General features: G+C 38.3%; 1 protein-coding gene across 1 annotated transcript; it reads left to right on the forward strand.

Annotated features, from left to right (window-relative positions):
- Positions 1 to 13,595: 13,595 nt before the first annotated feature.
- On the forward strand, positions 13,596 to 22,974 carry LOC131248425 (protein TPX2). Its single transcript, XM_058248704.1, has 18 exons — positions 13,596 to 14,031; positions 14,889 to 15,032; positions 15,484 to 15,639; positions 15,985 to 16,144; positions 16,634 to 16,742; positions 17,950 to 18,000; positions 18,166 to 18,260; positions 18,365 to 18,443; positions 18,564 to 18,626; positions 18,776 to 18,862; positions 19,019 to 19,116; positions 19,395 to 19,473; positions 19,557 to 19,622; positions 19,732 to 19,794; positions 19,941 to 20,021; positions 20,172 to 20,213; positions 20,405 to 20,511; positions 22,519 to 22,974. Exons 1-18 carry the CDS (start codon positions 13,857 to 13,859, stop codon positions 22,535 to 22,537), a joined length of 1,674 nt encoding a protein of 557 aa, XP_058104687.1. The 5' UTR covers positions 13,596 to 13,856; the 3' UTR covers positions 22,538 to 22,974.
- The last annotated feature ends 483 nt before the right edge of the window (positions 22,975 to 23,457 follow it).

Genomic DNA, 23,457 nt, shown 5'->3' on the forward strand with positions numbered 1-23,457 from the left:
CAAGCGCATAGTACCTTTTCTCTCTATATATATATATATATATATATATATATAAAAGGGTCACCATATAAAATTTAGGAAAAAAACAATCCACTCAAAGCTTGAATTCGAGCCTGACTCGAAAGCTCATGTTCAAACTCGGATGGTGAGCCGAACTCAAGCTCGGATGGTCTGCTGGCCAAACGGAGCCAAGCTGGACAGGGTTCAGCTCGTGTACAACTCCGCGTTGCTAAACCCACGGGAGCTGCAATTGAAAACTTAACTAATGCACACACGACCATGTATGTCAGCGTGGTAGACAGGTGAATATCTAAGCCATCCATCAGGTGGACCTCAACTTGTAAATGCTACTATCTGGAGATAAAAGGTATTCCATTCGGTAGGTGAGCCATGATATCAGAAATAAGTTCATGGGTCAGAAAAATTAGCTGATTTTTCACAACCGTACATTTGTTGGGTTAGTTGTGGCCTACCTGATCGGTAGACCCACCTGATTCTTAGGACAACAATCTAGATAGTGGTTCTGTCTGATGCATGGTTTGGATATTGCACTCGTCTGCCACGTACTAACATATGTGGTGGCGTGTGCATTAGCTGACTTGTACAACCATGCGGCCTTAGAAAAGCTCCCATCAATGGATTTGAGAATTCCAAAGAAATTGGTCATTCCTTGTTTGAATTTTTGTAAAACAAAGGAAGGATGGAGATGTTTATGGTTTGGAGAGATTTGGTTGCGTGCTTCCTTTGGAGGAAGAGAAGAGGACAGGAAGGTGGGCCTTATTCTCACGACTTATGTGATTAATGGACCCCATGACACCACAGCCAACTACATACGTGGATCTCATACGCACACAGGTACGAGAGAGGATTGGAGAGATATCAAATCATTCAAAAGGACTTTTAGCCTTACTTTAAGAGAGAACAATCACATTTGTTTACCATACGTTCCAACTGTGTGGGCCCCACCGTGATGTTTGAGTGTCGTCGAACCTGTCTATTGGATGAGGACCGCATGCTAAGGTTTGAAGCCCAAAACTAATCTTGATTCAACAATTCATGTGGACCATACCAATAGAAATAATCGAAGACATTAGGGAGATGTGGATACGGCCTACGCCAATATCCAGCCGAGCCATCGGGTGTGAATCACTAGGATGAACGGGCTCACAAAAGTTCCGATCATTCCAAGCCGTAACTAGGCCACACCCCATGAATGTATAGGTTTTAGGCATGATTGTACATTGCTCCCTATTGTGTGAACCACTTGAGTTTTGGGTCGAGATGATTCTTGGGTTTTTACAATGAAATAAGGATCCTCACAGGATCCATGGTTTAGATCATGTAGATGTTACTGGTGGGCCCTACACATCGAATGCATGGTAAGTACTATATCTTTTGAAGTTTCATTTCGTTACAATATTTAGGCTTAAGTAATTATATAGTACTGTTTGGGTTTTAGGGTTATACAAGTGGTGCCTATTATATTCAATAATCTCAAAATTGATATTGTGGGCCAATTAAAAATGAATTCATCTAAATATAATTTATAAAAATTATGCATTTGAGATCATATTTTTTCCTACAAGAATTAGAAATAATGGTGATAACCAACAACTTATATAAATCATGAAATTTTTTTTTTTTTTTAAAAACTTTAAATAATTTATGAATTTAGGGTTGTCAATGGACCAGGTGCAGGTTAGGCATAATAAAAAATTGAAATAGGCCCGGCTTGAATAGTTCAAAATCTAGATCAAAGCCTATCCCAAACTTAGCCCGGTGGCAACCCCTAACAACAATCTCTAATAATTATTTTTGTTAACTAAAGTGAAATGAACTCATTTTTTAAGTGACACCAATTGGGCCCTAAACCTTTCCATAGGTGGCCAATTGAGAACAAGGTATTGTTAGAGTTAGGTTAGAGAAGAAGAAGTTAGTTAGGTTCCTCTCTTCTCTATTTATATGGATAAAATAATTTTAAAATTATATGATAGTTTGTAAGACCACCTAATACGATATACCCTTTAACATGTATTAACGGGTCATTTGGCACTATATATGGATTTGAGGGGATTTCAAATCCCTTTATATGTTTGGCACCATAAAGCAACTAGGAGTTTTAAATCCAACGGATTTCAATTTCCGTCGAAGAAATGGTTTGAAATCCAGTGTGGAAGCTTGGATTACATCACACCTAGATCCATAGCTCAATTGGCAAATTGAGTGGAGATACCTCGTTTCAATGCTTGAGGTCTTGGTATCAATCCCTAGTGGGGGTGGCTAACATGGACTGTGTGTACTGACATGGGTGTGTACTAACAAGCTAACCCTAAAAAAAGAAAAAGAAAAAAGCAAGCTTGGATTCCATCTAAATTTTTTTTAAGAGTTCACAAATATAACGTGTCTCACTATGCTACTAATCAATTGGACACATGGCCCACTAATGATATCTTAAAACAATTAGATTATTAATTGCATCACTATAATTACTTTAATAGGATAATATGCACTATCCAAACATTGTCCATGTAAATCAACGGTTAAAAATCGTTGGTTAGTCACTCAGATGTGATCTTATGCTAGTGGCCCATTTGAGACTTGTAATTTCATTATTTTCAGGTAAAGTATATATTTCAACAGGCTAATTACAACCATTGTGTCCAACGTTACATGCATACACTAATTAGAGATATTAAAATTAATTTATTAATTAAATTCAAACTCCCATAAATATACTACGCATGGCAACTTTTGGATTACATGGAATTCTAAATCAGAGTGTCAAATACAACGGGAGGATTCCAAATCCAGGGGGGTTTCAAATCTACGCTCCCAAACAGGCCATAAGAGGCTCGACGTATAATACAAAACATGTATGAATCGCTTGATACATATCAAAAATGAATGTTCGAAGTGTATTCACCCCATATGGTGTGAAATATGGTGACATGGAGCGATATTAGTGATGAACAATATAAGAGCTGATATGGTAATTTTAAACCTTGATTAAGAACTGATAAGGAAAGAAGGTACATCAAGTCATCAACAGTCCCAGTCAACACAAAAAGGCCAAATATTCTCCAGCTAGTATATTCCAACACGGGGAACTTCTAGTTCCTAATGCGTGGCGAGTCGCATCGGACATGGGCCCACACTTTGTAAATGAACTGGCCGAGCACATGGCAACGGCTATGCGTCCGCACCATGTAGGTGCCATTGTCTAAAAAATCGATTGAAAAATATCAGGTGGACCACACATGTTCAATATAATTAGTCCTGATCTGTGATCGAAAATTGATCAACGTTCATTGTTATATGGTTCAAACATTTTAGCTAGATTTGTTTAGACAAAACACCAACATTACATAGATGACTAGTTGAGTGGATCATATGTCGAATGTTTCACACATGAGCCTGAGTTAACCTGTAAGGTTCTCACATCCATGCTGGTTCATTTTCCATTCGTATTAAGTCCTGGATACTTCACAGGTGCTACGTCCACACACCGGCTCACGTGTCTTGATATGACATGTTTGTGACATCGAAGCTTTACATTGAGTGAGCAACATGTACGGTTTGGATCTTTGTAGCTTAAAAGCGGTCAACTTTACACTTTAGGTGGGCCACGGCATATCAAACAAATGAATCAAAGCAAATCTAGTGCGTACGTTGTGGGCCACCTGAAGAGTGAAACAGTCTAATTTTAGGAGCATCAGCCAGCCTTGTGAGCTTGTGGGTACTGAATTGATGGTGGATCACACTTATGGGTGCCTTTTTTAAGGGCTTTTGTTGGTGTGTTTAAGGCCTGTTTATTATATTTAACTAGATTTATCATTAGTCAGTTGCTTAGATTTTTACCGGTAGAAATTTTAATAGAGGGAATGAAAAAATCATTTGTTTTAAAATGACTCTTGATTTATGATTAAAAAAATTAGGTAATGAATTACGATTACAAAGAAAGAATGTGTTAGGCACACTCTCTACTTGTATAAGCGTACGATCTATATTTTATAAAACTAGAAAAATTTTCAAGAATTAGGATTAGCTCTTACATATTAATGATACAAACATGTGTGCAATGTGGTGTGATAATGCAATGCTTATGATAAATGATGGCCTGCGTCAAATATGAAATTGTGTGGATTATCTATCACAATGCCTGAAAGCTTTTTAGAGTTTAAAATTATGGCTAATTCTTAAAAAAAGAGAGGGGGTGAATAGGATAACTAAAAAATATTTACCAACTAAAAAACATATCAAATATGAGAAATTTCTCCTTCTTCCCTTACTCACTTCGTTTTGAGTGCGTGTTGAAAGAACATGAAATTCCAGGGCCTACACTTTTCATTGGACCACATCATTTTTGATGGCTCTAACTCACAAAATATGCCAAATTTCTCTCCCGAATAGATTATGTGATACACAACATTGCTTTTAATGTGTGGAACTTCTCCAGATCCACACCGACCATCATTTTTTAAAGATAATTTTAGAGGATAAGCAAAATAAATGAGGTACATCTGAAGATCAAGGAAACTATATGATCATTCAAATGTGGATTTTATTTTAGAGCATGACTCCAAGAATGAAGAAAGAAAACACTACAAGTAGACCATATTAAAAAAAAAAAAAACATTTCGAAAAGAAAGGCCACCGTTATCTCTATTTGGAGGCCAAACAAGACTCAGATCAAGATGAAATGAACAACTTCTGAGGTCTCGTGATGCCGCAAATAAAATGAATGAATCAAATTTCCAATGAAATAACCCTAATTTTCATTTAGTGGCACCCACTCTCTTTTTTAGAAGAATACATTTCAACTTACAAGATAAGTAACCGTCCATAAAGGTGAGCTGAAAAGGCAATATACCTACAAATGCGAACAATATAAAGAAAAGAATTAAATGATCAAATGTTTGAAGTACTTCAATAAAAAAATTTATGTGGGTATCTTTTGCTCAGGACTAATCGACCACACAAACAGCTTGGATCACTGAAATATTACCCTATATCCAACTAATGTCTCTTAAGTTATGCATAGTTATTGTGTGAAAACTGGTTACTGGTATATTTCATATGTCCATTTATTTTTATTTTATTTTTATATATAACAGTAGTCTAGGTGAAGATTGGCCCAGGTCATTCATTGTTGGCCTGGGCCAAACTAAGCCCAGATGCTGTGACTAAATTTCAAGCCCGGTCCGGGCTTGACCCTGACCATAGATCTACAGGTTCAAGCCACCCATACCAGAGCCATCCCTAGCCTTTACACGTGCCAATTAGTTTTACCATATTAAAGTGCCAATTTATATGTGGCCCACCGTGAACTACACCTGACCCCAATACCACCATGATCAGATGATCACAGCCATTTAAGGAATGCCTGTGGTTACCCGTACGGTGAAGATCTTAGATGGACCCACTTGAAAGTTGGGACACCATAACAAGGTTTGAAGTATTTTGTAGTTGCTTTCGAATATGAAAAATAGGGGTATTTTGGGTATAAATAGCGTTAACAACAATGTTAATATAATAAAGCTTATTGCATGGTAAATGCGTATGGGATACCAGTTAGGTGAGCCGTCCAACTACTCTAATTTGTGACCTAATTGATGTCCTTGGATCTTTGATGGGTTACCCAACCCATGTTAGCCGATGGGGCTCACCATTAGAGCCAGGTAGAATCCAACCTAATCCGATAGATTCGACTTGATCCAAACCGAACCGAAGGCTTGGATCGGTGTGGATCGAGTAAGATTACTCAGATTCGATCATACATTGGATCAAGTTTGGATTGTGGTCAATTCAGACCGATCTGATGTGAAATCCAAACAAACCGTAATCCCTCTTTCTCTATCCGAAGAAGGCGCCACACCCACCCATCTCTCCTCCTTTCTCTCCATCTTTCTCTCATGATTTCCCTCCTCTCGTTCCTCTCCTTATTTCTCTCTCGGTTTCCCAGATCTCCTTCTTTCTCTCCCTCTCTCTCCTTAGACTCAACTCGATCCGACTCGATTTGGTTTTCCAGACCAAGTCGGACTTGATTCGAATCAGGCTTGCAAGGATTCAGATCGAATCGAGTTGGCCCTACTGGACTTGGTCCCGGATTGGATAGAGTTCAAATCAGATTCTTGAAAAATCGAATCGAGTCGAGTTGGACTCAATCCTAATTTGACTTGACTCGATACCCACCACTACTCACCATGCATGGATTATGGGAGAAATCACACCCATCAGACAATCCTAACCAACCAATCGGTGTCCACTTTGTTCAAGTCCATCCCAAATCGGTGCGTTGCGCTGGGAAGCGGTTTGGCTGGTGACCCTAGCACTAGCAAGATAGCTAATGTCAAAGATCTGTGGCCCCATCATGACGTTTGTATTTTATCCACACTGTCCATCTATTTTATCAGCTCATTTATTAGCATGAGGTCAAAAATGAGACGGATCCAAAGCCCAAGGGGACCACAATATAGGAAACAATGGAGATTGAACGGTTGCCATTGAAAACTTGTTAGGCCCACTGCAATGTTTATTTGTTATCGAATCTGTTCATAAAGTCACATAACCCTGTATGAAGCAAAAACAAACATATCAGCTTGATCTAAAACTTTTGTGGCCTCAATAAGTTTAAGTTTTCAATGGTAGCCGTTCATTCCCTGTTTGAAGTTTTCAATGGTAAGCATTTAATCCTCGCTATTTCCCGTGGCGTGGATTACTCTAGATTTGAATTTGCCGCTGACAAAATATATAAACAGCACGGATAAAACACATATATCATTAGTGGGGCCACAGAGGTTTGACACCAGCTACCTGGTTGGTGTTGGGTAACCAGCCAAACCGCTGCGCTGGATCCTACGTATGAAAATCCAGATGAATGAGTGCCCTTTTGAACTCTAAGACGCGGTGGTGGTACGATTGAACATCTGAAGAAGACAGAACTGATCACTCACGGGGACCTGGATTCCACTCGGAATTGTTCGGTAGTAGGAAAGTTCCATGGCCCCACCATAATCTATATGTTTTATCTACACCGTTCATTTATGTTGCGATCTCATTTTAATATATGAGACCAAAAATAAGGCAGACCCAAAACTCAAGTGAACCACACCACAAGAAGTAGTGGGGCTAGTGATGCCGACCATTAAAACCTTTTTAGTGCCCACTACGATTTTTATTTGCCATCTAACCTGTTAATAAATTCATGTAATCCTAAATGAAGTGAAAACATAAGATTGATACAAAATTTCTGTGGCCCACAATATGTTTTCAACGGTAGCCATTCAATCCCTGACTTTTTCTATTGTGTGGCCCACTTCAGCTTTGGATATGTCTCATTTTTGGTATAATGCCTAAAATGAGCTGGAAAAAATGCATGGACGGTGTGATAAAATACATACAGCATGGTGGGACCCACACCAGCCAATCCACTTCTCCGCGGAAGTGGCATGGTACTAGAAAGATGGTCCGGCGCCATAGCCCGTAAGCTGTGATGCATGATGCCGTTGCGTGTCGCTGACCGGTTCTCCTAAAAATAAAACTCGCAAAACGGAGATGTATAAATCAATAAACGTACTCGGAATTTTGAAGTGGTGGCCAAACCTGGAAATTTAATTCTCTTGATGCCATTGGGAGTGGTGGAAAACCTAGAAATATAAATGGATTTCCATTCTCCTAATAACAGTTTTCTTTGCTTGAGAGTTAAACCTGCAGGGGGATTTTGCATGGGGAATTTAATTTTATTTTCCCTTGTCTTTTCTTTTAAAATAAGTAAAATTATTTTATGAAAAAATGGTTAAACCTAGGCGTTGGGATCCTTTCTTTACCACAAGCTCCAATTTTCAATTTATTTTCAATTTTTGATAATGTGATTGTTCTACGACATGACAAGTGCATTTTATACAGTAATTGGTCTGCATCATGACAATTGCATATAATATAGCAGTGCTGAGAAAGTCTACAATGACTAGGACAAATTACAATGCAGGAAAATAAAAACCCCCTATTGGTTACAAGCAAAGGATTTAATATAGATATTTCCCTGATCATTTTTGAAATAGCTCTCATCATTTAACAATTGAGTTTTAAAAGGAGGTTATGGGTTCAAGTGCCCATTGCTGCAAAATCGGACACTGGTGTGAGTGTGTGTGGTGTGTGACTACTTGTGTAAAAAAAAGGTGAAAATGGAAACTTTTTCGAAATTTGTGTTGCGGAATCACACAGATATGAATCGAGGATAACAATTCAATAGCGCTAAGCAAATACAAGAGAACACAAATATTTAATAAAATCTTTCCGGAGAAAAATCACAGCATAAAGCGACAAAAATCCATTATGAAAGCATAAATTATAAAGATAAAGGACTTACCGGATTTGAACAACCTCGAATCTCACCCTTGTTAAACCCTTTGAAACCCTAGAGTCCTTTCTAGAAACCTTTAGAATACCTTTAAAAAGCTTTAACATCTCCTAGAGTGGCCCTAAGAATTCCTATTTATAGTTTAAGAAATGCCTCTTACACACCTCTTTGAAACCGCCTCAAATTTATGCAATCCGCGCAGAATCTACGTACAATTTGCGTAACCTTCTACTGGTCGAGCTGTTCCTCGACTGGTCGCAGACCTCGAGAATTTCAGATACATTATTGCTGGACTTCGAGTCGAACTTGCTTCGACTAATTGAACTTTTTCTAGAACTTTTCAGATTTAAGACATCATTTTTAAGAACAAATTATTGAGTTTTTAACACTTTAACCAAAATCACTTGTCCAACAAACAAATGGCTTATAATGCATTCTTTTCGATATAGTTTTATATTCTTGATTTTCCAAGATAGTTTCTACATTTACCTTCAGGCAATCCAAACATTCCTAAATTAAGGGCATGTTTGATTTTTTAGAGTATAGGTAATTGCATGGGAAATAGGCAATAATTAGGATTAGCCGGGCGTGGCAAACAGACTGGGTGATGGATATAGCAATCCCATGGATCTTAAGACACTCCACGGATAACACCATCATTACCTTTAAATCCCATCTAATCCACCCTAATCCATTTAAATTTGCCTGTGACATGTTTGGATCGAGGGATTGGAAGGGATGGGAAGGTTTAATCCCGGGATTGGCCGGGCTTGCCAAACAAACTCGATATAGCAATCCGGGATATATCAATCCCAAGGATCTTAAGACAATCCACTGACAACACCATCATTACCTTGAAATTCTTGCCATCCACCCTAATACCATTCAATCCCTTCCAATCCACCTGGCCAAACGGGCCCGAAGTGTTAAGTATCCAATCCGCTCTATGCATGGGAAATAGGCAATTATTATTTTCCCGTGTAATTATCGCACCGTTCCTTGCAGTTGATTTGACTCTTACTTTTTCTAATGCTAAAACCAAGGATGTTGCCAAATATATGTGGGGCCCGCCGTGATGTACGTAGATTATCCACATCGTTCATCCATCATGCCTAATGAATTTAGGGCATGAGCTAAAAAATGAAGTAGATTCAAAAAACATTATAGTAAAAATGGATTCGAACACTCACCGTTAAAAACTTCTTCGGCCCACTGTTTACTTTGGTGTGGGCCACTTAAATGTTAGATTTGTCTCATTCTTTGGCTCATGCGTTAAAATGTTTTAGTAAAATGGATGGACGATGCGGATATGTTATATACATGACGATGGGGCCCAGAAATTTACGTTAGTCATTCTTGATCGATTTTCAAAGCAAGAACATCGTAATTTCAAACAGCTGAAATTGTAATAATTAGCTATTTCTGGGGCATTTACACTGAATTTGGAAAATTAAACAGGCCCTGAAGAAGAAGAGATTGAAAGATGCGGACATTTATTGAGTGATGCTGTCATTATTTTCATAATGGGAAAGAAAACGACCACTTTATACCAAAGTTATAAAAGTTTCTCAAATTTAAAATAAAATAATATTCACCATCCTAATTATGAATCAAAGATGGTTTTAAGGCCTCCTTGGAACCTAGAATTAGGTAATATAAAGTTGCATTTGGTCCAATGTCATCCAGAGTGTTTAAAACAATGCGAAGGATTGAATAAATTCCCAAGGTTCATATCATCCAATCTTAACTGGAAACACAATGGGATGTTTGGTGGATTTTGAAATCCACTACATCCAAGGACCTAACATAATGCATGCATTTTATTCACTCTGTCCATCCATGTCTCCTCTAAATGTGATCTTTATTAGTTGTAAAATTTGGTTCATTGATTATAATTTTGATGTAGCAAGGACGTGAAGAGGAAGATCGTTGTCTACCTCAAGTATGCAAAACTTTGAATCCACAAAATAAAAAAATAAAATTAATTAATAATGCTCAAACTTTCTAATTACATCAATTATAAAGAAAAATAAATAATTCTAATTAAAAGTCCTAATTCAACTAAATTAAAATTTATTAAAAATAAAAAGTCATAAATTAATCGTGTCGAATGATTTTTGATATGATTAGAAGTAATTTCTAAAAAGATTATATACATTAAAACTCTAAAATGAAAGAAATGCATCTAAACTAAAATTAGTAAATATTTTTTCTTTTAAAATTGCAATTTTGAATGGGAAGCAAGTGTTTTCTCGCAAAACAAACCGACACGACTTGCTATGCAGGTCGATTGCCCTGAATGACCTATTGTAGTAAAAATATTATAGGTCATTTATCCCATAACAATACTCATTTTGATAAGGCTGATTTATGATTTATATTTCTTTCTTCCTATCTGGAATAAATTTCTTTATTCTAGATGCAACTAAGGTTCAATTACATCATGCCATGTATAGGATTAAACTTGGATCTAATAAACTACTTTCACATTCATATGACCTTCTTTTAATCCAACCATATTAGGAGTGTATTTATGCCACATCCTACGTCAAATTCCACGGCCCACCGAATGCAAATTTCACTTAGTACAGTGTTCAGTGTAAACTCCACCAAATGCAATTCGATATCTTTTAGTCCCCCCTTCCAAATAAGCCCTAAAAGGTTAATGGTTTTTCATATGTGGAATACTCACAAAGGGAAGCCCAAATAGTTAGTTCACTTCCTCTGGTGGCTTGAAAAAATAATTTTTGAACCACAACAATTTCCATGATTTTATTAAAAAACCTTGAAAAAGGTCAACGCATTTCACGGCTTTATGTGGACCAAATTTAAAATAGGATTCCACGGAAATCGTTTTCATTTCTCAAGTTTTCCATTTTCCCTGGCAGTCTGAAACTCATGACCTCCTCTCATAGGCCCACCCTCATCTTGCCCATTCCAATCTATATTCAAGAACCATGTCAATCTCCCTGCTTTAGAAACCATAGCCAAAACGATCTTATTGCATTTTTAATAAAATCTAGTTACGTTCAGCCAAACATATATCTATATTCGTGCGTGTGTACACGCACGTGCGCACACACAGGGTACTCAAAATGACTGGAAACTCCCTGTGGATGGTTTCAATTTCAATCTTTCATAACCTTTGGATGCAACTGAACCGAGGGCATTACTGTCACCTAAGTTAAAACAGGGCCTGCCCTTATCCAACGGCCTCCCTTAGTATTGGTTTGAACCGTTGGATGGATTGGCTACGTTTCACATATAAATCACGTGTGGGTCCCACGTAGCTTATACTTATGGTCAATATCATGTGTTGGAAGGTATGTGATCATGCTCTCATTTCTTAACGGTCTTTGTGAAGGCCACAGATCAAGATGTTAGGATTGTCATTTCCAGGATTATTTCAAGGCATAGGCCATCTAGGGTGGGGCACAACAAACCAACGGTCTGGATTATCAAGCCATATGCAAATTGAAAAACCTCCCGAGAGATTTGGACCACGAATTATATATTATTATAACAGCAACGTCATCCGAAGCCCAACGGATGAGGTTTTGACACGTCCAGCCCAATAGTTCAAATCCAGGCCCAAACTCAACTAGGTCCGTTAATTTTCAACCCTTCCCGCAGCACACGTTCGAACCTGGTGAGTACATTTGTTAGGACCGAAATCATCCTCCCAAACTCTTAGCAGCCCACCATGTTGTATATATGGAATCCACTCCGTCCATCCGGTGATATCCTAGATTCTAGACATTGGGGAAATAAAATCAGTCAGATCCACAACTCAGCTGGGCCACAACACAGGGAACAATGGGGAGGGGATGCCACCCATTAGGTTTGTGTACAAGGTCACCATGGTGTGTATCTTTCATCAAAACCGTTCATCAGGTGTGATTCACCAGGATGAAGAGAAGATACAAAAATCCCTGGTCCACACATCAGATGGGCCCCATTGTTTAGAGCCAAAAAGAGACGAATCCACTCATCTTGCGGGCCATAGAATACAAAAATAAACGGTTAAATAAAACCAGCCCACTCAATATACTTACCATCCATCATAAGTCTATGAAGAAGTAGTGAATTCTGCCCCATTGAATCTACACAATCCGGCCCATCTTATGAGCGGCTTGGATCCCGCAAGTGAGCACGTGGCCACGAATCAATATTGATCAAGTGGCCGCCCAAGGCCCGAGCCTGGCTTAGAGCTCTCAGGAAATTGGTTGGGCATGGGCCCAAACCAGCCCATCTTGAAAATTGATAAAACCCCAATTTCTTTCTTGAGTGATCCTAATCTCACCATTTATCAAGTGGGCCACACATGCACAAATAACTAATAGTCTATGATGCATGTGTTACCTAATGGATGAAAGACATAATATGTTTGGGGTGCATATGGAATCGGTGGAACCGGTAAATCGGACTGGAACCGACCAGGCTGCATTGTTTGATCCAGTTATGAAGTGCATCGGTTTTGTTTCTAGTTTCGAAAATCAAAGAACCGCTTAGTACGATTCAATTCTCAATTTAGAGTTAAGTAAAATTGAACTGAACTGAACGTAGAACTGGACCCTTAGTCCATAAACATTTTAATTTTAATTTTTTTAATTAAAAATAAAACTCTAATCTTTCTTTATTAAAAATAAAACTCTAATCTTTCTTTATTCTCCCTCTTGTTTGCGGCTTCTCTCTCTCAAGAACCATGCAATTAAAATAGATTATAAAAACAAACTATGCAATTGAACTGGATTATAAAAAGCTTGGAATTGCACAACTCAATCAGAACTGAAATAGTTTTTTATCGTCCGGTTCCGATTCAGTTCTAGGGTGCAAATAGTTCAGTTCTGATGTTGGTTTTCCCATAAACGTTGGGAACGGTTCAGTTCCAATTTCACCCCAAAACCGGATCGAATTGAACCGTGTGCACCCCTACTCATAGTACATGTTTAACAGGTACTATGAAGTTGGTTCGGGCCAAAATGACTTAAGCCCGGCCCATGGAATCCAAAGTCGGGTTGGACTCGTCGGGTCCATTGCCAACAAATCCCAACCTATTTTTCGGTAACGACAAACACATTTGAATCTTTTCTACATGACAAACATATCCCTATCTACTGGCCTAGTGAAATGTTCCTATCGTCACCGAATGATAGGGATATATTTGTCTTTTCACACAACCATTATTTTAATACCGTCAGATCTCCATTCAAATTTCGTATCGATATACCTCAGCGCTACTTAACTCCGTATTCCACCTCCGTTCATACCTTTTCTTGCCCGTTTCATCGCATTCAAAGAAATCTCCGCCATTCCCTCCCTTTAATCTCTCTCTCTCTCTCTCTCTCTCTCTCTCTCTCTCTCTCTCTCGTTTTAGCTATTGATTTTCAAAGCAGCAGCTGTATTTCTTGCAGAAGAGAAGAAAGAGAGCTAGAAAATCCATGGCTTCCTTCTCATCTCATCTCTTCCCCTGAAATACCAACGGGATTTCTGGAAAATGGACGAGAAAATGGAGGATTCCTTCGATACGGAAGGGTTCCAGCTCTTCGAAATCGATCTCGACTATGAGTTTGACGCCTCGCGTTACTTCGATTTCAGTCGTATGGAATCTCTCTCCGAAGCGCGAGAAGCTGAGCTATGGTTCGAGACGGCAGGCAGCTATCCTCCTTCTCGTAAGAGCAAACCCTAGAAATTTCTCATCTTTCTTTGCAACTGTGTTTTGTTTTCTTCGTCGTCAGTCTTCTTCTCTTCTTTCTGAGAATGCAGATTTCTGTATGGACCCAATCAAGAGCTGCTGCATTGCGCATGTTCGTTACTTTGGTTATAGTGGGTTAGAACTAGGTTTGGTGACTATATGTGATAATGGCGTGATTTAGATCTTTTGTTATTGTAGAAGTCAAGCAATTTTGTTTGCTGTCCTTTTTCGTTTTTGTTTTTGTTTTTGTTTTTTGTTTTTTTGAATATTTCATTTGTGTGATTGATAGATGAATTGCACAGCACGTAATGTAGCTCTGATTTTTTGCTTATCTCCCCCTCGAACTGCCATTATCATAGTATGGTAGAATTGGGAAAATATCAAATGCACACTGCTTGATTGACCTTTCATTCGGCTCAAAAAACTGAAGTGGGCCAACCTCGGGTGGTTGACATTTAACACATGGTGGGCCCCATAGTGAATGTGAGATAACCCCACAACTGACCCCATATTATGGTTCTGATGTCTGATTGTCCCTGTTAGTTATGGACCATTGGTAGTAATTGCTTGCTTTTATTGGATTGATAAGATCATCTGATGGGGGAGATATTATGATGTTGCCCATCCATTGATGATGCTTGCAATATCAACAGCTTAGGTTATGGACAGGTGGGGCCCTCTCAGCCAAGCATCATATAAGTATAATACTTTTGTACCACTATGTTGCAAAACACTTGATACTGTCTAGTGAAATTCTGCACTGTTCGGAATTTATTTGTCAGTTCGGGATAACTAATTCAAATCATACTTCTTCTTTTCTATTCTTGTTTCCAGCTTATATATCAAAGTTGATTATGTGGGAAGATGTCCATGTGGAAGATTTAAATACCCTTGCAAAATCCGAAGCTGCAGAACACACAAATTCTATCAGCACTCATTCAGGTCCTGATGTTTCTGTGCTCATTGAGAATTGCAGAGGTATCTCTTACTCTCTCTGTAAACTATTGTGTTATTAGTGCATCAATGCTTCACTGCTCAGTGAACTTTATTTAGATCATTGTGTTTTCTCTTATCATTATTTTTACTATTTTAGCTACAGGGGCCAAGGTTTTAGATGGAGTGTGTTAGGTAGCATATCATTCACCAATCACCATTGATACCATTATGTATCGTCCTGTATCTGGCTGTTTTGGGCCAATATGGGGCCAACACACCCATATTGTTCGTGGGCAGTACGTACCCGTTACGGACAATACTTAAAACCTTGACATGTGCATGTATTTAGCTTGCTACAGGGCTAATCTTAAGCTAAATCCTGTCCTTGATGGGTATTTGGGCAAGGATGGTTTCAAAGAGGCCTTTTAAGAACCTTCATCCAGATATGGTCTTGGCTTGTTGCTGGCATAATGTTTCTATGTTTTGTTGCAAGACTGCGAGGAGGTTAAGGATAGAAGCTTCTTCAATGTTCCTAAAAATGGTCAAACTTCACAGCAAGCATTTGCCTCAAGCGTATTGGATCGTTTCCTTAATGATTGTGCTCCATCTACTGATGTCGACTCTCATGCGGGGAATAGTGTTACAAAAGGTATCACTTTTACTATTGATGGAATATTCCAATGGTCAATTCTGTTAACATTTGATGGTAGTAGAACATATTTGATTGAATTATTCAGCATTTTTAAATGTCTTGCATGCCACACGTGTTTCTTCTTATTTCAAAACTCTGTACTATTTCACATCCCAAAATGAATGTGCTTTGTAACTCTGTTCACCATTTTGTAATTTTGTTGAAAGACATTGGATGACCCTTCAGAGAACTTTTGTTAACCATATTTTAGTCATTTTCTGTTTCTTTTTCTTTTTTAAATCTATATAGCTTAATATTATTTCAAGCCATTTAAAACATATTTACTCTATAATTTGTTTGCAGGATGGACGTGTTATAGTCACATGAACCAAGATATTACTAAAGTTAAAACAAAGTCTGCCATCAAGGCGAGGGTCTCGACTTTGATGAAACCTACAGCAAGTCAGTTGGCCAAGCAAAAACAACCATGGGACATTAAAGGTTCCAGCCGATTTGTGCAAAGGTTGCTTTAAGTTCAATTTCTTTATCTTTGTCATGTAGCATGGTGATCTTCCTGCATAATCATCTGGCATTTTGTCTCTGGTTATAAAAGTTTCTTTTCATATTTTACTGATTGTGGACCTTGGTTCCATTTCAATGCTTGCATGTTTTTGGCAATCATGTTTTTCTTACAAATGTTGCTGTTATTCATATTATGTTTTGTAAATGACATTCTAACTGTTGCCTCGAGGTTCATCTCATATTATGTATTTCTAAATGACATTCTATCCTTTGCACTTCAACTTATTATTGTCATATCATATTTCCTTCTTCTTCTTCTTTTTTTTTTTTTCTACATTTTCTTTTTCTTTTTCCCTGCATTTTCCTTATTGCCAAGTCTTTGAAGTCTTTTTTGCTTTTTAATCCTTCGGTCCGTGCTTTCTTCTTTCCTTTTCCCTTTTCTTTTTCTTCCTAATATACAATTTGTTTCCTTTTTTACTTCAATTGTCAGATTTCATAAGCCATTGGAGCATAAAAGTGAGAAAAGCTTAGAGAATTCATCCGTGAATGAAAGTCAAGCTGCCAAGAGGCAAAAACTAGAGGGTGGTCACTTGCGCAAGGTGCAATATTGCAACAGGTTTACTTATTTAATTTATGTTTTGGAGATATTGGGACATGTGGTTGTGTTGGTAAAGTTGGATGAATTGAGACTATCTAATGATACAGTTGCATGGATATATTGACAAGGTGTTGTTCCACACTTTCATAACACTTCATGCTTCTACCATGAATCAATTATCACAGTTTCCCAAAACCACCTTTATCGATTAACACGATAAATAAATAACCAAATGTATATGTGTGCGCGTGTGTCCAAGATTAATAAATAACTTTGTGTACCTGTGCGTGCGCTCACACTATTAATAAATAACTGTGAGAAGTCATCCCACGTGTTACATATATGCATTCTAGGCCACATATATCCTTCATCTGGCTTGGATAAATTATCATGCAAAAAATCAGGCTGTTTCGCAACTCAGGTGAGACCTGATGACAATCTAGGGTGGGTGCCCCATCCCATTTTGTTCCCTTTGTTGTGGTCCACCTGAGTTTTGGATCGTGCTGATTTTTGGGCCCTATGGGTTTCACGAGGTGAGGCATCTGATTGACAGATTGGATGTCATGCCACATTACATGGGATAAGTTCTTGAAGGGTTCCCATGTGTTCTCATAAGAACAGGTTGGGGAGTCTGGCCCTTGATAGAGTGGAATGGCGGAACAGGATTCATGCAGCAGAACCCAATTAATTGGTATAAAGCTTAGATGATGATGACATGCAGCTATGTTTTTAGTGATGGATGTATTTATGGAGGATATGTATTCGATGGCAATGAGATATTTACTGTTTGTAAGTTGAATTACACATTGATTGGGATGTTAATCGGCTGGTCCTGCTTTAGCTTTAGCCTGGGCATGGGTTTTTAACATGTTGGTGGGCCTGCCAGGCTGTTTCTATTCAAAATATCTAGTTGGCTTAGCCCAGTCTTGGCCCATTGATTATAGCTCCAACCCTGAACTTGATCAAGGACCTTTGAACCTACCTTTCAAAGGCAGAATCTCACGTGAAATGGACCTTTCAGTTGGCTCTTGAATTTCTATTTACCATTAAAAAAAAAGCCATTGAAATGAGAGTTTCATGTGTGTACTGCATCTCTTACAATGCATTTCCTGCAGTGCTATTTTAACATTTGCCTTTGAAACAACAGTATTGTTACTGAATTTGATAGTATTTTGTTACACTAAGAATATCAAACAATTTGCAATCAGGTACTTGGCATAAAGCAACAAACCAATCTGATACATAAGGTCTTGAAAAAGGTAATCTGCCTTTCCCGAGAAACATGCACTGTTCCCACCATAGGATGTCCTTTTGATTCTTTATGTACTTCTACAATTTTAATCTGTGCATATTCTATGTTTGGTATATTCTTAGTGATTACTTCTGGGGGGTTATTCTGTCAATGTTTGTGCATGATCTTGCAGAATGGACTTCTTGATGGCTCTAATCAGTCTAGGTTGAGACTCACCATCCCAAGAGAGCCTGAACTTGAAACATCACAAAGGGCGCAAAGGATCAGGTATACTTATCAAAACTGATGTTGATTGTGTACTGTGCGCTCTGAGAGGGAAAGCATAATTTTGTTTAAGGAGCTGCAGGCACATGGTTTTTTATTGATTTCAGGCCCAAGCATAGTACAGAGGTTGTAGGACACATTCTTTCAGCTGTTGCCTCGTTTAAAGCACGTCCTTTGAATAGAAAAGTTGGTACCTACTATCTACAAGGGAGTATCTTTGAGATTATTATATTAGGTCTTTGAGCAAACTACTCAGCAGGTTTATATTTTTTCTATTTTGAGATAGCATGCTTTTCTATTTTACAGATTCTTGCAGCTCCTTCAATGCCCCTCCTGCAGAAGAGCACGCCAGGGTTGCCTGAGTTTCAAGTAAGTGGTTAGCATTGATTCTCTGCTCTCTTCATTCTGTTTTCCATGCTGTTTTTGTCACTTTCTCATAGCACACAGTTACATCTTACAAAATTGGTCCTTGCATAATTCAGCTGCTGACCTTTTCTTTTGATCTTGTTGCTTCTTAGGAATTCCACTTGAAGACATCCCAGAGGGCCATGCAACCCTCATTTACTGCTTCATTATCATTGCAGCGTTCCAATAATTCAGACAAAGTAACTTCCCAAATTTATTTTGATTTGGACATTTCTTTATATAATGCATGAATTTTCTTTTATGAGTCAATAAACAATGTTTTGTTTGTGGCTGACATTGAGTGGATCATAAATTGTCTTTTCATTCTCATCATAAACCAGTAATTTGTGGTGCAGGTCTCACATAACTGTAAAACTGCTTCGTCAATACATCTTGGTGCCAAAGACTCTAAAAATTTACAACATCAGGCTTTAATCCCTTCTCAACCTCAAAAGTAAGTTCACTAAGACTTGTTGCCATAGAAAAAAAAGCGTTGTATTTAAACATATAGAAATAATGAAAAGGCTTGTTAAAAGTGTTTATACCTTATTGTTGCATCTTATTATCGTTCATGGAGGCCAGAGTGAATGTATTGATTAGATCCATTGCACTTGTTTGCTTATGAAAGAGTAGTTAGTATTAGGGATGAGATTTAATTCAAACTTAAAAATTCTCAAAGCTCATATGCTTTTGGCTAAGTTGATGTCGTCTACATTATGTTGATTTGTGCAGGTCAGAAGTTATAGGTGAGCTAAAAGGGGAAAGAAATGAAGAATTGTCCAAATTCAAAGCTCGGCCTCTAAATAAGAAGGTATCATTAATTATTACTGTATCTGGATCTTGCTCTTGTATATAGTCATATCTTAACAATCTCTATCTAATGTTGAAACCTAGATACTGTCGAGTAAGGGGGATATGGGAGTCTTTATAAGTAGCAAGAGAGAAACCACAGTACCCATGGTATGCCATTGTTCTCATTTAAGGGGGTGCATGATTTGCACTTTTTTTTGAGTTTTTTTTTTTTTTTGCAAGTGTTTCCTTACCATTATCATTTAAAACTTCCCGACAGGAATTTGATTTCCAGACAGACAAGCGCCTTCAGCAGAATCCACCAATAGAACTGTTCAAGAAGGTAGATGTGAAATGTCTGATTATGTGGCTGCTATGATGAAATTGCTTGTTGTAAACTAGGAGGAGCTCTCATGTTCCAACCTTTTATACTTCTTCTATCCATATATGTTACCAACTTATCCTTCCTTTCTAATGGTAAAATGCTAGCTCTCGCTGAAGTCTGAACTTCAGCAGCAGAATACCATAGCTGAGTCGGCATTGTCTCGGAACACTTGTATATTGATTAAGGTTTTGGTCTCTTTCTTTTCTTTTCTTTCTTCTTTTTCTTTTTGTTAAATTTTCTCTAAGTGAACAGTTTGTTGCTCTGTTATAAGCATTATTTCTATGATTTTCATTTTCTTCCTAGTATTTCACGGGGGCATGTGTTATTATTGTCAGGGCTCAAAGGAGAATAGATATTCTTTACAACAACAAAACAAGGTAACTTGCAAAAGCAATGCCAAGAAAATATGGTAACCTTCATCGTTCTCAAATTAATTGGTTCTCTTTAGTCTTTCAGCTCTTTTAAAGTGGAGCCATTTTTATTTTATTTTTATAAGCTCTATTCTGGTCTTCCTGTATTATGTCTCTTGAATGGTAATTTCCTTGTTTATGCGAACTCCAATCTGTAGATCTCAGACATGAGTACAGAAAAACTGCAAAGGCATGGGGCAAAGCAGACTCAGTATGGGAGTGATGGGCGAGTGCCTGAAATCAGATCTCGAGCAAATATGTGCAGGTAATGAATGATTTGAGAATTGGAAGATAAATACTTGAAATTCTGGGAATTTACTCATCTCAATTTCGAGCTAACACCATTAGAAACTTAAACAACACTTGAAGACTAAGGTTCCATTTGGTTACTGCAGAAGTTTTGTTCAGGCGGCCTTTACCCAGATAGAGGCACTATCCATGGTTTATCCACCACCATTATCCTGATACTAGCACCAATTCCAATAAAAGATAGAAAGTTGTCCAAAAAACCAGCCGTTTCCTGGTACAAGGCAATCTGAATAGAAAGTTGGGTTTAGCTTGTTTTTCATTAAATGCGTGACTGAGTAGCTATTTTTTGTACACGTACCACGTGTCAATGTGCCACAAGTGAGCCCACTTTTCTTCAAGCACCCCATGTGCTATATCTAACCTTCAAGTGTTCTGCATGAGCTAATGCCCATGTGTGCATGCGCCACATGTATCACCATCCATATTTTAACAACCGATAGGTCCAACCATGCATCTACAAGTGACCCACATATGCTACATGTGCCAGTAGTAATCTACAGGTCTGCCACATGCGCCAATGTGCCAAATGTGTGCTGAAGCCACACATGCATGTTTGGACAAGGTTTTTGACAAACAACAGTCAATAAAACAGAATTGCCTATCCATGCAAGCCTATTCAGACAAGCCTTAGCTGCATAGATGTTTCATAACGGCTTTGTTTGAATAGAACTTTGATGGTGCCCTAAGGGTGTTTCTGAAACCAACATCAAATTGCTTTGTAGTTTGTTACAGTTTTGTTATTTCAAATTACAGTTTTGTTGCTTCCAAATTGGACTTGAAAGGAACACAATTGCAATTTGTGGGCTACTTTGTACTTACCCATTACAAACCCAGGTAAACATGGCTATTCTATGGGCTACTTACCTTATGAACAAGGTGATGTCAATTGAATTGTGAATCCAGTGGTAAGTTATTTTTGGTCATAACCTATATTGGACCTGAATCCTCCAAAACACTCGAGCTTTGTGGGGGGCCCACCATGTTTTATATGTAAAATCCACTTTGTCCATCAGGTGATAACCATTATTTTAACCATTCATACGAAATATCGTCTGGATGAAAATCTCGGATAAGCTACATCAGCGGGAACAATGTAAAACTGTGCCTAGAACCTTTGAGATCACACAGTGTGGTGGCGTGCCCGAGTTTTGGATCTGGCTAACTTTTGTACATTCACTTCATCCTTGTGATTCATACCTGATGAATGGGTTTGATGAAAGATACACACCACAGTGGCCCACCACACAAACCTATGGTTTTGCACCATTGTTCCCTGTAGTGGGGGTTGTATATCTGGGTGTTTTTTGGCCTTGGGTCCTAGAACCAAGGATCTAACCTGATGGACAGAGTGGATTTCACAAATAAAACATGGTGGGCCCACATAGCTTGATTGTTGTAGGTGTTGTAGAGGATTCCACTCCACCTATATTTGCTCTTCCATAAACTTGCCATAAGATAACAAAAGGAGAGAATCTTTGGGGTTTATTGATGGTTCCATTCTTTTATCACCCTTTGGTTTTCCATCAGAGGTTTGCCTGTATTTGTGGCCCATGTTTGCTCTCTCACTGTTGTTTGCCACATGGTTATCCAGACTGTTCATCTAGCAGGTTGCAATGTGGACATGTCACATTGCAGGGATCTCATTGATCAGAGATCTTCGCTTTTACAAAGGATGGGTTAAGGAATAATGGTCGGTGTTTCAACACCTTTGTTTGGAAGGCGAGGATTTCCCGTTGTGTGGGACTTTTTTCCATGCGACTCATCCACACCATGGTTATTTTTTAATCACAAGAGTGAGCAAGAAATAGTGAGCAATGCTAGAAAAAATCACTTTATTACTCCCAGAGTAAGTGTTGGAATGGATTCTCCTGTGGATTATTCCCACAGATATCCATGGAGCACTATTAGTCTTTTGAGATGATTATCCTAGGACTCATCGAACTTTCATTGCAAATTGGAGCAGGAGCTCGGGCATCCGTTGATGGCAAGGAATGAAGAGATTGGAATTTGCTTTACACATGACAACATCTCGAGTTTCTGATTTTGCATGGAAGTCAATCTGATCGTTGCATACTCAGCCATCCTCAGTGCTTTGAAACTCTTCCTTTACTAGAACACGAGATCTTTGGGCAGGCAGCCCATACTTGGTACAGGAAATGCAAGATGGAGCCGCTTGCTGCATGCATTGATCTAGCCTGGTTTCTTGACAGCTTCAAATTGCTGGGGCATTGCTCGAAAGCAAGCATGGTGGGTCGCCCCAAAACAGAACCATACAAATCTCAATAAAAGTGTAACAGGTCATAGTTGTAAAGGTATCAGTGCTTAAATCCTAAAGCATTCATTTTAATAGTTGCTGAAACATGCTGCAGTACATGTAAGTTTATAAAGAAACGAGTAAAAATTATCTCCTGTTCTTTCCCTTTCTCTGAACTAGTATAGCTGTTTATGGGCTGGACTACTGAGATTGATCACCACCATTTTTCTCATCCACCGCGCGATCCATACCGTTTAAATTTCACATTGATCAAATGATCTTTACCTGCTTGAGTTTGCGTGAGATACAATGATCGAGATCAGCACCACTCATTGAGTAGGTCAAACAGTGGATGGGCCATAGATAAAAGCTCGCATTGTCTTGAATGATCATGACCCTTGAATCCATGCACGCAAAGAAGGCAAAAATCAGAAATGCTCTGCCATTCCATGAGAAAAAGATCATTTAGTACATAATTTGGGTGTTTCAGTCAATACAAATTTTGGTTACTAGATGATCAAAGGCCAATCAATGATTGATTGTGCGGGATTCATGGTTTTCGCATCATCATAGTAGGCCCTAATTGCAATCCGAAAGTTTTTAATGGTGCACATCCTATCTTCCCCCTTTTGTCATCATTTTGATGAT

The sequence above is a fragment of the Magnolia sinica genome, chromosome 6 (assembly GCF_029962835.1).
Source record: "Magnolia sinica isolate HGM2019 chromosome 6, MsV1, whole genome shotgun sequence".
NCBI lineage: Eukaryota > Viridiplantae > Streptophyta > Magnoliopsida > Magnoliales > Magnoliaceae > Magnolia > Magnolia sinica.